The sequence below is a fragment of the Sorghum bicolor genome, chromosome 4 (genome assembly GCF_000003195.3).
Source record: "Sorghum bicolor cultivar BTx623 chromosome 4, Sorghum_bicolor_NCBIv3, whole genome shotgun sequence".
In the NCBI taxonomy this organism is placed as follows: Eukaryota; Viridiplantae; Streptophyta; class Magnoliopsida; order Poales; family Poaceae; genus Sorghum; species Sorghum bicolor.
Genome location: NC_012873.2, coordinates 13665254 through 13680630, shown reverse-complemented (window position 1 = coordinate 13680630; position 15377 = coordinate 13665254). Strand labels below are relative to the sequence as shown.

General features: G+C 42.0%; 2 protein-coding genes across 10 annotated transcripts; both read right to left on the bottom strand.

Moving 5' to 3' along the window:
- On the bottom strand, positions 1827-8636 carry LOC110434408. 9 transcript variants are annotated; one of them, XR_002451904.1, is made up of 7 exons: positions 8127-8636; positions 7868-7964; positions 7379-7448; positions 6952-7039; positions 4184-4238; positions 2866-2960; positions 1827-2251 (listed from the first exon to the last, which is right to left on the bottom strand). XR_002451904.1 is itself a non-coding variant. In XM_021458369.1 (4 exons), the coding sequence occupies exon 1, from the start codon at positions 6707-6709 to the stop codon at positions 5723-5725; it is 987 nt and encodes a 328-aa protein (XP_021314044.1). In that variant the 5' UTR covers positions 6710-6939; the 3' UTR covers positions 1827-2251; positions 2866-2960; positions 4110-4238; positions 4342-5722. The 9 variants fall into 9 exon arrangements, 5 of the variants coding, with proteins under 5 accessions (XP_021314044.1, XP_021314045.1, XP_021314046.1 ...); XR_002451905.1 differs by lacking the exon at positions 2866-2960 and having other exon boundaries at positions 8127-8624; XR_002451903.1 differs by lacking the exon at positions 2866-2960 and having other exon boundaries at positions 4110-4238; positions 7868-7960; positions 8127-8615.
- LOC110434750 lies at positions 13643-14815 on the bottom strand. The gene has a single exon (XM_021459470.1). It carries the CDS (start codon positions 14813-14815, stop codon positions 13643-13645), a length of 1173 nt encoding a protein of 390 aa, XP_021315145.1.

Here is a 15377-nt window from a genome sequence, read left to right as displayed (position 1 = left end):
GTTTATCACTAGCATATGACATATAATAAACCTATGTAACTTGACTTGCCAACACAAATGGTTCAAAATTTTGAAGCCTGGAGCTATGCTTCACTTCCACCAAACCAAGATTTTCAGTTCGCCTAACACCCCTAGAGGTCGGATCAAACCAGCGGCAATAAAATAAAACTAGATCAAGTTGTTCCCTGCCTTCCCATGAAATTTTAATGATGTCTTCAATAACACCAAAATACTCAAGAGCATTTCCATTGTCATCAGTACACGTCACACAAACACCACTATTGGTTGTAGCCAATCCTGCCCGCTTACTCTCATACTTCTCAGACCGAAATCTATATCCATTCACATCATAGCAACCATAGGAGGATACCCTTTTGCGAAACCCATATGAAATTTGACGCAACACATTGTGAACACTTGATCTGATTGCACACTGCAAACAGTTACATTTCATTTATTAGTGTTTATTAAGATTTAAATAGGAAAAAAGCTTGTTGAAATTGAGTTGTGGCATTACTATGTTTTTGAACCAATCAAAGAAATTGGAGCCTCTATTTCTGCCACGTGTCCCTTTCCAGCCATTTAATCTTAAGTTACTAATATCCCGTGCACTTGGCTGTGAGCGACCCTTCCATTGTTCATTATCAAATTCTCTACAAGGGAATATTTGACATTGTTATAGTACAATTATCAATAAAAAAATAACTTTGAACCATATAAGTAGAAGGCATACTTGAAGAAATCATCCATTTCAGGGATGTTAGTTAATATGTATAGGGCTGCTGCCTTTGACTGTTCTGTTGTGAGGTCACGAAAACCCAGTGAGATGAAGCATCTACCAGTATGTTCAAACAGTTCAATTCCACAATCCCTTACAAAAGTTGAGCCAGCATCATCATATCTAGGTGTTTTATTTTGAACAGAATGTACATTAGATCTAAAATACAGTGAAAGGAAGTTTGTAGCCTCTTCAACAAGATAAGCCTCGACAATGGAGCCCTCAACTCGAGCCTTATTTCGGACTTTGTTTTTCATACCCATAATATACCTTGTATGTTAAATTATATTTAGTAAATCCAATAGGTATCATACTAAATAGATGAAGGGGAAAGTCTTTGGTTCACCTCTCAAATGGATACATCCATCGATACTGGACAGGGCCTCCTAAAATTGCCTCATCAGCAAGATGAATTATTAAATGTTGCATTGGATTGAAGAAACCAGGGGGGAATATTTTCTCAAGTTTACAAATAAGCACCCTTTCAATGATAATATTGATTCTTTGCTGATTTGTTTAGCACACAGCTGCCTATAAACATAACTTAACTCTGCCAAAGAAGTCCAAATACCTTCAGGTAGAAACCCCCGAAATGCAACAGGCAGTACACGCTCAATAAAGATATGAAAGTCATGACTTTTCAAACCAAAAATCTTCTTTTGCAGCAGATTAACGCCACACCTAATATTAGCAGCATACCCATCTGGAAACTTAAGTTCACTACACCACAACCCTTAATCAGCGACTGACTTGAAGTTGCTGTAAGGGGTGTATAGCGATAGAGGGTCCGTGGCTAAAAGTTATAGCGACGGACCTCAGCAGTTGCTGTTGAAGCTGTCGTTGTATGTATATAGCAACAGACTTCATCTTTAGCAACGGACCATCCATCGCCCCATCATTTAGCAACGGACAGTCTATTAGTAGTTTTTGCAACGGACAGTTCATCGCAATAACAACTTTTAGCAACTGACAGTCCATCGAGATCAATTAAATAAGTGAAAAAAATAATCCACATATATTTAAAACTGGACCACATTCACAACCAATATTATACTAAATGACATACACAAATAGATACATTAATCATACACTCAGTCATCCATATCAAATGGGTACATATATAATCATGTGACTAGCTTATTAAGCTTCTTGCCATCAAACCAACATACAAACATGCATATAGTAGCTGAATACATAATCTAGCTAAGTCATCCAAAAGTGATCCAACATTATGACCATCGAGTCCACAAACTAAAACTTCCAGATTGTAGTCCAAAAGTATTTAAAGATAGTATCTAGTACACCATAAGATAGCATCTAGTCCAAAAGCATTCAAGTTTACTCCCAGCACCCTTCTTGCCAACAATCTAGCACTGCCTAGCGTCTCTAAGATGATCTTGCAGCACCTTGAGAAAATCTTTGAGAAGAACTAGCAACCCCCTGAGATCTTGTTTGCTGATTGCAGACCTTTAGCTGTTACAAGTATCATAGTTAGAAACTGTAGATCTTGCAGGCAGGCATGCATGGAACATCATGAAACATAATGTTGGAGGTCAGTTGTAACTTGTAAACCGATTACAAGTAGGAAGACCAATTCAGTTGATGGGTCTCAGTAATTATAGAAAACACAGGAGCACATATAGTAGTGAACAAAATAATCCTATCTTATGAGAGATTGAAGGTGAACAAAAACCTGAGCACTTACAGAGCACACACATGGATCTATTATAGAAGACATGTAAACATTGAATACTACTAACACTAGTACACTACTATTGCCATGTTTTCCAATGAAGTATTTGGTTACTACTAAAACTACTAATACAAAGTGGTATTCATTATGCGAAAACGTGTTAGAGGTAGGTCTACTATGTTCAAAACTATACTACTATACCACCAGAGCGATTGCTAACTTAAAAAGCGTTTGCGGATAGCCCAAAATGGATCTGAGAAGAATTTGGAGAGCTGAGTTAAAGGTTTACTCTGGTGAACTGAGATAATAGTATCAGATAACTTGTAACATATGTAAGTCAATAAAGGAACTATTAATTTTGGAACAACACCAAACTTGTAGCATGTTTTCCTACCTTTTCAATTAGCCAATAACGATTGCAACAGGATTCCTAATCTTACTGCTGGCCTGCAGCAACACAATTGGCCCTTAATATGCATACAATGTACACTGCATGAAAGTCAAACACACCCTATCTTTGAGATACACTATGGCAGATCGAGAAGCAATCAAAAATACTTTTGTTAGTATATATAAAACTAAAGTAAAGTTCTCCTAAAACGATCTAGGTTGACTTTCTTTAACACTGTTTAAGTGAAGTTCTTACTAAAAGCACAGCCAAATGCCACAACTATAATATATGCAGACTTAGTACTGGACAGTTCATATGCTTCAATTGTGATTAAAGAACCTCAATTGGGACATATGTATCTAAACAAGCTTATCCGGCTGGGATTCTCCAGTAGACAAGGCAAGAATAATAGTAGTAGTACATAGTCCTGACTAAATCTTGAGAAGAATTACTATAACAATGTCTTCACCTTTTTATATCTTTTAATTCATAAAGGATATTATGGCAACCAAAATTATTTTTAGAACCTACAGACTAATATCTACAACTTTCATAAAGAAGACATATTTTTATCATGCCTTTAAGGTATCCTAATCCAGAGTTGAAGACAACTCATAATCTGCTCAAGAATTGGGACAACAAGGTTCACATTTTCATATACCCAAATCCTCAAGTCCAAAAATATGAAATTTAACCAAAGATCAGAGAATTCCATATCCTACAACTTTGGTATTACTAACCTTTGCAGAAAGAACAATTAAATGGACCTGAGCAAGACCCAATATTAACTGAAAATTATGCTGAGGAAACAATACCTTGAGCTTTGAAAAAATATATATCTAGAGTTTCGCTTATCCAAACATCATGATTCCTCCAATCTGGAAAGCTATAGGAAAGTACTGCAAGTCTCTTATTCTTTGTGAAGTCCCACAATGCCTCTAAGGTTCCCAAAATACACCTATATCTAGTTCTATCAAAAATTTCGTCAGAACATGACAGCTAATTTAGAAAACTCATATCTCCCAAACCATTCGGGATAAAATCATGAAACTTCACGAGCTAATAGATCTGAAGCTTCTCTACAACTTTCCTATTATCAACATTCGAAGAAAAAGAGATTTAAGTCACGGAAACTACAGTAATAGGTATAGGACTCAAGAACCTACACATCTAGAGCACTCATAGCTTTTTGCAGAGTTACAGACTAGATGAACTAAGCATGAAGAAACAAAAATAAGAGTACTCACGGTTAGATCAGAGGAGTTGTTGCTAGAGCCCAAATCCCCACACACAGCAGCACACATAGGCTTCTTGACCTTACCTGGGCGCCATGGTTGTCGAGTTCAGCACCTCGGTGGTGCACGCCGCCGCCCGACCTGCACACAACACAGAGAAAGAAATCGAATGAGAAAGATAGCTAGAAAGCTGCTAGTGTCCTTAGATTCGATTCTGAGGGAGTAATAGAGGAGGAAATCAAACCATGGTTGCCGATTTACGGCATCTAGTTTGAACGCAGTGAAAGGGGGAAAGAGAGCAGAACTGGGATCTCAAATTAGAGGGTATTAAAAGGTCAGAATGGAGGGGAAATGGCAGGGGTAGCACCATTGTATTGGAGAGAATAGTATGGAGATAATTAGAGGTGAGATTTGCCATCCGGGGAGGTGGATTTGAGCAGCGGGGGCTGCTGCCATGTGCAACGTGAAGAACAGATAGGGGTAAGGAATGAAGCAGAGGGAGGAAGAGAGAGTTACGGTGCTGGTCCATTGACCTACGGCTGCCTGCTACCTAGGGTCTCAGTGTATTAGTAGTAGTACTACTACTACTAGGAGGGCAACATATTTTTCTTCTGGGTCAGTCTTAGGGTCTACTGACGTGTAATAATAGACAAATGGATCAATCCATGAGTAGACAACGGAAGGAAAATATTAAGAATATTAATCAATCTAGTGACTAACTAATTCTGTTTTAACAAAGGAAGTAATAACTAAGAATATTACAGCGGGAAGGGCCCAAGTACCACGCGCGAATGGAAAATTTCTATAGCCACGGACCATCTGATGTTGTTCCTGATGTATAGCAACGGACTGTCCAACGCAAAAGAAAAAGATTATAGCGACGGACCGTCCATCGCCCTATTCGGTTTTAGCAACTGACCGTCCTTCACTAACCTTTAGCGACTCACCATTCTATGCTAATAACAACTTTTAGCAACTGCAGTTAGTTGCAGATTAAGGGTTGTGGTGTAGTGGTTCTTGGAACCATTTCAGAATTTTGGTCTTATCATCCTTATCTATACAATATGGGGCCCTTGGTCTCTGCCACTTCCCATTCCTTTTATACAAATGAAGAGATGGACGGTCACAAAGCATCTCTATGTCTTGTCTGGCTTTCACATTATCTTTAGTCTTACCTTTAATATCAAAACATGTGTTCCAAATAGCTTCAGCCACATTTTTTTCATTATGCATCACATCTATGTTATGGCGAAGCAGTAATTTAGTAAAGTAAGGAAGCTGCCAAAGGCCACTTTTATATGTCCAGTTGTGTTCTTTGCCATATTTGTCTCTATCATCGACTAGTCTGTCTAGCTGATCTTTAACCTCCACTCCGGTTAAATTCCTAGGGGGGCCTTCTTGTACTACCTTACCCTTGAGAAACGCATTTGCGTCGTTTCGAAAGGGATGATCTATAGGAAGAAACCGCCTATGGCAATCAAACCATGTAGCCTTAAGGCCTTTCTTTAATCGATATGCATTAGCCTCACACATGCATTGTGGACATGCAAAAATCCCATGGGTGCTCCATCCAGCAAACATGCCATATGCTGGAAAGTCATGTATTGACCATAAGTATGATGCTCTCATGTAAAGTGTCGCTTCACCGAAGCATCATATGTATCTACCCCAGCCCACAGATTTAGCAATTCATCTACCATAGGTTGCAGCAGTACACTTAGGTTCTTTCCAGGATGTTCTGGTCCAGGGATGACCATAGCAAGGAATATATACTCAGGCTTCATGCAAACACCAGGTGGAAGATCATAGGGAACCCAAAAAACAGGCCAACAAGAGTAAGAAGCTGCATTCAATTTATATGGTGTGAACCCATCAGTTGCAAACCCAAGTCTTACATTCCTAGCATCTTCTGCAAAATCTGGAAAATCATCATCAAATTGCTTCCATGCCTTGCCATGACATGGATGCAACATTTTTGTAGACCTTGCAACATGACTTTCTTTGTGTGAACGCATTAGCTTTGCTGTGCCCTCATGTGCATATAATCTTTGTAACCTATCTGTAATGGGCAGATAGCGCAACACTTTACGTGGAACCTTGTTTGATCCATCCTTATAACGGGAGGTACCGCATATGTCACACTTATCCTTATCCTGATTATCTTTGTAGTATAGCATGCAATTTTTTTCACAAACATCAATTTTATGGTATGGCATACCAAGGCCCTCTAGCAATTTTTTGGAACGATAAAAATCTTGGGGGATCCTAGAATTAGGAGGAAGGAGTTCATGCACGAGGCCCACAAAATCATCATAACATGCTACTGACAGATTGTACTGAGACTTAATGGCCAATAAACGAGCAACAGCAGAGAGATTAGAGTGCAAGGTTTGGTCATGTACTCGCTCATCTGCACTAGCAACCATTCTATAGAAAGCTTGGGCAAAACCAGTTAGTGTTTCCTCAACTAATGGTGATGGTGGGTGCCCACCAGCTAAGTCAACTAGCATAGCATTCATCTGGTCTGTCTCACCAAATCCCTCATGTTCTATCTCTGAACCAATCACAATGTCATGGTTTCCCAGCCTCTCTCCAATTTTCTTTGTAACCATTGTGGCACAAATGCAACTCTATCTTAGGCCTTTTATGCTTGAAATAATTCTGACACATGGCACAAGGGCACTTAATTGTACCAGACTCAACTAATTCAGGGATTGAGTAGGCACGATCCAAAAACTCATTTGTTTTCTCAACCCATTCATTTGTTGGCCTACCACGCTTCCAACCACTATACATCCACCCACGATCTGCCATATCTTATCTGGCAACTTATGAGAAGTTTAGAACAACTAACCAGCTGCAGATCAAATTGTGTGCAGACAATTCTGGAACCAGTTGCGGAATGGCAGCAAGAACAACCAATGAGATCAGCAGTGAGACACCTGTTACACATTGAATGAAAATCTTAGTCATTGCTGAACAGGAAATGTACAAGAGAAATCAGTTTCTTTTTTAAATAAAGCAAGCCTATACTCCAAATAAATAAAGCAAAATCTGATCACAAGTCATATCACAACCACGATACAAAGAATGGAATCAATCAGAATAGTTAACAATACAATTCTATTACCCATGCCAATAAGAAAGTAGCAGAAACTAAATGAGCATAGGATAGTATACTGAAACGAAAACTATACTCCAAAATTTTTAACAAAGGCAAAAAAATTAGTTAATTTATAATACTTTTGAGATTACGGAAGGTTCATCTAAAATATGCTTACCACTAAATGGTAACTCCCAGTTCTACTCCAGAAGCGAAATGGCAACAGCAATAGCCTCGAGTCAACTTACCTGTTACAAATTTACAACTGATGTCACACAAAACCAAAGAAATAATGCATAGCATGAATCAAAAATATTAACTAGCAATCTAATTCTAAATCTAGTAGTGACAAGCAATCAATAAGACAGCTTCCTAAAACATTAAGTAGTACTAACAAGTATTCTAACAATAACTAATATTAAGAAATTAACTTGTTATTAGCAGTAACAAATTTTCAATAGACTAATTAAACTAGTAGTGACAAGCTGTTTATCACAGACAAGCAATTCACGGAATGTTTTCTCCAATTCCAATTGTGTCATGCTATGCAAATAAGTATTGAACAGATAAAAGTCTTAAACTTTTCATGAGGGGAAAAATACCATCACAGCTATCAGTTACATAAGGCAATATATCACATAAGGAAAAACAGAGAGGCAGAACTAACCAACTAGATCTGTGAGGTACTTGGAATCACAGAGCAAGGGATGAACTTGGATTGTTGATGCAACTTATCTCAGATCTGTGAGGTTGAAAGCAGCTACCTTTTCCACACATACAACCAAGAATGAATTTGCTTCAGTAAAAAATAGGGATAGGGAAATCTCCACATACATCATAAGAACTCTTTCCACCGAAACACATACAAGCAAGAACGAATTTGCTTCTGTAAAGAAAAGGGAAATTTCTAACAGAATTGGTAGTACCTGGATGGCAACAGAAGATCAGGATTGGTGACAGATGTGTAGAAAGAGACGAAGGTGGACCTATATGCTGCTTCTGCACTTCGTGGTGAACAATGGTGGTGCTGGGATTTGGGGGCGTCGAGGCTAGGGTACAGGGTCGTAGGGCATGGCGGCGGCCGGCCGGCCGGCGGCGCTAGGGTTTGGAGTCGCCGGGGCTAGGGGCTACGGTCTAGGTGAAGGGCGATGATTGCTGGCTGAGGCCTGAGGGCGGCCGACGGCGGGCGGGCGAGCGGTGGTGGACAGCCGACGCTGGCGCTGTACCTCACGGTGGGAAGCTGTAGGTGGCGTTGCTCCGTGCAGCAGGAAGTGGATAGGAAGCGGAAGAGAAATTGGGGAATCTATGGAGCCGTCGTCGCGCGGGCGTTGGCGCGGACTGAAGGCGCGAAGCGGAAAGTTTTCCTCAGAAATCCCGCGCTCTCGTTTCTCTTGTCTCTCTGTTCTGTGGGCCAACAATCCTGGAAAGCGCGTGGAAGCCACCGTTTTGGCTAGGACGAGCACCCGTGACGGTAGTCGAGACCTTCCCGGACGGTATACAAGGCACGTGGGGGATGATTTAGCACCTCTGACGGGAGACACACAGCCGAGGGGAGTGAGCTGGGCTGACGGGAGAAAACTCGTCTGCGGTAGTGAGATTCTCCGTCACATCGAATTTTTAGATGTATGCATGGAGTATTAAATATAGATAAAAATAAAAACTAACTACACAGTTTGGTCGGAATTGATGAGACGAATCTTTTGAGCCTAGTTAGTCTATAATTGGACAATATTTGTCAAATACAAACGAAAGTGCTACTATTCCTATTTTGCAAAAAATTTTGGTAACTCCAGCATGTAACCTTGTAGGTGACCTTGTATCTGCTGAGCTTAATATAAGTAAGCAAGTAAAAAAAACAGTTATGGGTTATTTGGATGGTTTTGGAAAAGTTCATAAGATAGAATATCCTATTTTATAATTTGTTGAGGAGTGAGGTAGTACACCTTATATAGGTTGAAGGATTATGTAGACTTTCTTTTCTTTCTCTTTTCATCTCTCTTCTTTCGGTGAGCATGCGATGTCCATCATCTTTCGGGGATTCTTCGCGCTCGCCAAAGATACAAAGAAATCCCCAGCTTCTTTGATTGATTGATCGTGACACGTGATGAACCATAGCGACTTGCTGCATCGGTGACGATCTGTTCAAAACCATTTGGAAAATTATTTGGTTGGTTTTAGAAAGTTCAGAGATAGAATTTGTATAAGTTGAAGAATTATGTAGATTTTTTCGTTTTCTCTTTCATCTCTTATTCTTTCGGTGTGTATGGGATGTCCCTTTTGGGAATTCTTCTCGCTCGCCAAAGATACAAAGGAATCTCCAGCTTCGTGATTGATTGATTCTCGCTCACCAAAGATACAAAGGAATCCCGAGCTTTATGATCGATTGATCGTGACACGTGACGAACCAAAGCGACCGGTGACGATCTATTTGGCTCAACGTGAAGCTTGGGCCATGTTTAGATGTGAATAAATTTTAGATTTTGCTACTGTAGCACTTTCGTTTGTTTATGGTAAATATTGTCTAATCATAGACTAACTAGAGTCAAAAGATTCGTCTCACGATTTACAATCAAAATATGTGATTAGTTTTTATTTTCGTCTATATTTAATGCTTCATACATGTGTCGTAAGATTCGAACTTTTTGGTTTTCGGGTTGAACTAAACAAAGCCTTGCTACCAAAATGGCAATCATCCGGCCACGCAACCAAATCACCACTGCAGCAATAACGCGTCTGTCAGTTTTCCCTGCAAACTTTTGGGCACGGCATGTGAAAGTTTGGGGTAACAAGGATGCCTGGCTCGGCTGTCCTTGGTTGCGTGTTATAGTATGGTGGAGAACAGCCCTCCACCGGTGGCTCTTACACGTGTTTGGTTTACAAGAATTGTAGTGCTATGAATCAGGATCATGACTATAGATCATGACCGACTAATTCTAACCAAAACCTTGAACTAATCCTAGCCAAGCCTTTGGCCATTACATGCACAACACACGTACTAAATATGCTATCAGCCTTGAACTAATCCTAGCCAAGCCTTTGGTCATTACATGCACAACACACGCACTAAATATGCTATCAACTAACATCCCCCTCAATCTCAGCCATTGAAGAGGTTGAGATTGGATCTGAAACTCTTAATTTGTGACGCTGGGATGGGTTTAGTAAATCCATCGGCAAGTTGGTCATGTGTAGAAATAAACCGAACTTCAAGGAGCTTCTGAGCAACCCGTTCACGGACAAAGTGAAAATCAATTTCTATGTGCTTTGTCCGAGCATGAAATACTGGATTTGAAGACATGTATTTGGCACCGAGATTGTCACACCATAATCTAGCTACTAGAGAGTGGGAAATATCAATCTCTTGTAAGATTTTCTGGACCCAAATCATCTCTGCAGTGGCATTGGCTAGAGCTTCGTATTCAGCTTCAGTGGAAGAACGAGACACAGTGGGTTGTTTTCTGGCACTCCAGGAAATAAGATTGCCACCAAAAAATACTACAAAACCACCTGTGGATTGCCTGTCATCAACATCTCCTGCCCAATCTACATCAGAGAAAGCACTGACAACGAGGGAAGGAGATCTTCGAATAGTAAGACCAATTGATGTTGAGCCTTGTATGTACCGTAGTATTCTTTTAACAGCACTCCAGTGGACTGTTGTAGGTGCATGAAGAAATTGACAAACTTTGTTCACATCAAAACATATATTAGGACGAGTTAGAGTAAGATACTGGAGAGCCCCAACCAGGCTGCGGTATTTGGTAGCATCTTCAGCACCGAGAAGATTTCCATGAGTCACACTGAGCTTGTCAGAAGTAGACAATGGAGTATCAATAGCTTTACAATTTTTCATTCCTTCCCTGGCTATGATGTCAGAGGCATATTTTTGCTGAGACATAAGCAGTCCATTTTGTGTCTTCTTAACTTCGATTCCAAGAAAGTAAAGAAGATCACCAAGATCCTTAAGAGCAAAGTCATGTTGTAGATCTTGCAGAAGAGCACTTATGGTAGTTTGAGAAGAGCTGGCCACAATAATGTCATCAACATAAACTAAGACAAAAATTGTGTAACTGCCTTTTTGATAGTAGAACAGTGATGTGTCAGCCTTGGATGGAGTGAAGCCAAGTTTCACTAATTTGCTGCAGAGGCAAGCATACCAGGTTCTAGGAGCCTGTTTGAGTCCATATAGGGCCTTGTCTAGTTTACACACATAAGAAGGATGAGTTGTATCAACGTAGCCAGGAGGTTGATACATGTACACTTCTTCGTCTAGAATTCCGTGCAAAAAGGCATTCTGGACATCAAGTTGTCGAAGTGACCAACCAATGGTGACGACAATGGATAGAATAAGTCTAATAGTTGCAGCTTTAACTACAGGGCTAAATGTGTCCTCATAGTCTATACCATATCTTTGTTTGAACCCTTTTGCAACTAGGCGAGCTTTGTATCTATCAATAGAACCGTCTGCTTTTCTCTTTATTTTGTAAACCCATTTGCATCCAATTATGTTTTTACCCTTTGGTCTAGGGACTAGGTGCCATGTTTTGTTTTGTTGAAGTGCTTTGTATTCAGTATCCATTGCAGCAACCCAATTTTTGTTAGCAAGAGCAGCAGCTACTGTGGATGGCTCATCACTTGACAGCATGGTTGTGTTGCACCATTTAACTGTCCCGTCAGTATATCGTTTAGGTTTGATAATACCTTGTTGAAGTCGAGTTGAGTGGTGATGTGGTGGAGGAGCTGCTGCAGGCGCAGGTGGAGGAGAAGGTCCGGACACCGAAAGATCGGAGTGCGTTGGTGTCGTTGTACGGAGTGAAGGATCAGATGTGGCCGCTGCTGTGGGCATAGAAGATCCGGTGGTCGGTGACTGTACGGCCAGAGTCGGATCAGGTTGTGGCGCTGGAGCGGGATTTGAGGCTGCGGCGTTGTCCGTTGGTGGCGCAGACGATCCGGCTGGTGCGGTCGGCTCCGCCCGTGGCGCAGACGACCGTTCTAGCGCGCAGGAAGGCGGGTGAGTCGAGGCTGATCGCGGCGCAGTACGAGGTGCAGGCGGGCGATCCGAGGCTGATTGCGCGTCAGTACGAGGCGCAGGTGCATCAACCTCGGGCCGCGAGCCGATGACGTCGCCCCCATGTAGTTGCAAGAAATGACGACCTGGAATGTGAAGTTGTGCGCCATTTTCGCTGAAATTTTTTTCTTTATCACCTGTATGATCAACATCACTCGGCAGAGCATTAGTAGTCACAGGTGGAGATGTATATTGATCACGAAAAATTGTATCCCCAAATCCAGCATTTTGGCCAAGTAGAGAGGGTGGTAGGAGAGCAATCTCTGCTCTAAGTCGAGGACCAGTATTTGGGTGAAGGGATGCAAAGGGAAAGCCATGTTCGTCAAAGATAACATCCCCGGAGATGTAGATACGACCATCAGAAGGATCTAGGCACTTGAATCCTTTGTGGAGATGACTGTAGCCTAGGAACACACATTTCTTTGAGCGAAATTGTAGTTTGGTGGAGTTGAAATGTCAAAGATTTGGCCAAATGGCACACCCAAAGGTGCGAAGAAAAGTGTAATCTGGAGGCTTGCCATAGAGTTGTTCAAATGGAGATCGGTTAGAGAGTATCTTTGATGGTAGTCTATTGATTAGAAAAACAGCTGTAAGGAATGCTTCATCCCAAAATTTTAATGGAATTGAGGCATGTGCGAGTAAGGCAAGTCCCATATCTACAATATGTCTATGTTTTCGCTTGGCAGAGCCATTTTGTTTATGAGCGTATGGACAAGACACGTGATGAGTTATGCCGATACGTTGGAACAAATTATTTAGTGATTGATACTCTCCACCCCAGTCAGATTGAACTGAGCGAATTTTGCAATTAAACTGCCGCTCAACGAGGCTTTGGAAATCTTGAAAATATCGAAAAACTTCAGATTTATGACGAATGAGGTAAATCCATACAAATTTTGAATAATCATCTATGAAACTAACATAATAGGCATTTCTACCAACTGAAATTGGAGCAGGTCCCCATACATCAGAAAATATTAATTCCATAGGACTTGTGGATACACTACTAGACTTAGGATAAGGTAATTGATGGTGTTTTCCTAGTTGACACGCATCGCATACATGGTTTTTTGTATCTTTAACAAAAGGAAGTGAATGACGACTAAGAACTTGATGGACTGTAGTGGTGGATGGATGACCAAGTCTAGAGTGCCACAGAGAGCTGGACGGTTTGGTGACTCCAAGGCCTTGTTTATTGAAGGATGGCTTGAAAGGGTAGAGTCTATTTTCACATTTGCCGGTATGGAGGATTTTCTGCGTCTGTTGTTCCTTAATGAAAAAAAGATCAGGGTGAAATTCTAGACAGGCATTATTATCACGTGTAAGGCGATGAACAGAAACTAAGTTTTTACTAGCTTGGGGAACATGAAGAATCTACTTTAGATTTAGATTACGAGATGGGGAATGCAAAATGCCATGACCAATATGACTTATCTCCATACCTGAACCATTTGCCGCATGGACTTGATCACTGCCGTTGTACCGATCACAAACAGTGAGTTTGTCGAGCTCTCCACTAATGTGATCAGTTGCTCCAGTGTCGAAGTACCAGTTTGTATCGACACCGTAGGAAGTTGTGGCCGATGATGCAGACCTTGGTGGTGGAGATGCGGTGTAGTTCTGATCGAACTGTTTGAAGCAGCGGTCGGCCTCGTGTCCTTCTTTCTTGCAGACCTGGCAGAACACACCATGACGGAAGTTGGGGCCATGAGTGCGCCCGCAGGTGGTACATGGAGCGCGCGCACCACCACGTCCAGGAGGCCCACCTCGATGGAAACCACCCCCGCGAGGGCGACCTCCATGACCGCGCGTCGATTGTTGATGTTGATGTTGATGACCGCCGTCACGGCCGCTCTGAGCGATGATGTTGGCAGAAGAGTGACTGCCACCGCTGCGCATGTCGATGCGTTGCTCATGGCTGACGAGTTGTGTGAACAACTCGCCCACCGAGATGGGTTCGGTGCGCAGTGAGACACCGGAGACGACCGAGTCGAAGCTCTCGTCCAATCCAGTGAGGATGTAGGACACGAGCTCGTCGTCTTCAAGCTTCTTGCCCGCCGCTGCTATTTCGTCAGCGAGGGCTTTCATCTTGCCGAAGTACTCGGCGATTGTGGAGGTCCCTTTGGACGCCGTGGTGAGGGCCATCCTGGTGGCGATCACACGGGCCCGGGACTGTGCCGCGAAGCGGGACTCGATGGGAGCCCATGCGCCCGCGGCTGTGGTTTCTGAATTGACTTGGCCAAGGATCTCTGCAGAGAGACCAGAGAGCAGATAGCTCAGGACTTGTTGATCTTGAGCCACCCAGACAGCATAGTCCGGATTGGGCTTGGATTCCTCTTTTCCGTCGGCGTTTTTGGTGGTGATGGTTTGGGATGGAGGGGTAGCGGAAGGTTGGATGTAGCGCTCGGCTTGGGCACCTTTGATGGCTGAAAAAGCTTGGGCTTTCCATGATTGGTAGTTTTTGTAGGTGAGTTTATCGGTGATAGGAATGAAGGCCAAGCCGAGGGAGATGGCAGCTGGAAGAGTGGAGGAGGAGGCGAACGCCATTGTGGATCGAAAATTTCTTCCGTGAGGAGAGAGGCTAGCTTTGATACCATTTGAAAGTTTGGGGTAACAAGGATGCCTGGCTCGGCTGTCCTTAGTTGTGTGTTATAGTATGGTGGAGAACAGCCCTCCACCGGTGGCTCTTACACGTGTTTGGTTTACAAGAATTGTAGTGCTATGAACCAGGATCATGACCATAGATCATGTCCGACTAATTCTAACCAAAACCTTGAACTAATCCTAGCCAAGCCTTTGGTCATTACATGCACAACACACGCACTAAATATGCTATCAGCCTTGAACTAATCCTAGCCAAGCCTTTGGTCATTACATGCACAACACACGCACGCACTAAATATGCTATCATCTAACACGGCATTGTGTCAGTAGCACTGATCTTCGTTTTCTAGCTGTTCGCTTGAGATCTATTGAATCTACTAGTTATAAAATAATGTTGTTTTAAATAAATCAACGAACAGCAGTCATAGCTTTTCAGCGAACCAAATAGATAGTTTTCACCACTGGGAAGAGTATACTCGGTACCCGTCTGTCCCACATAAGAACA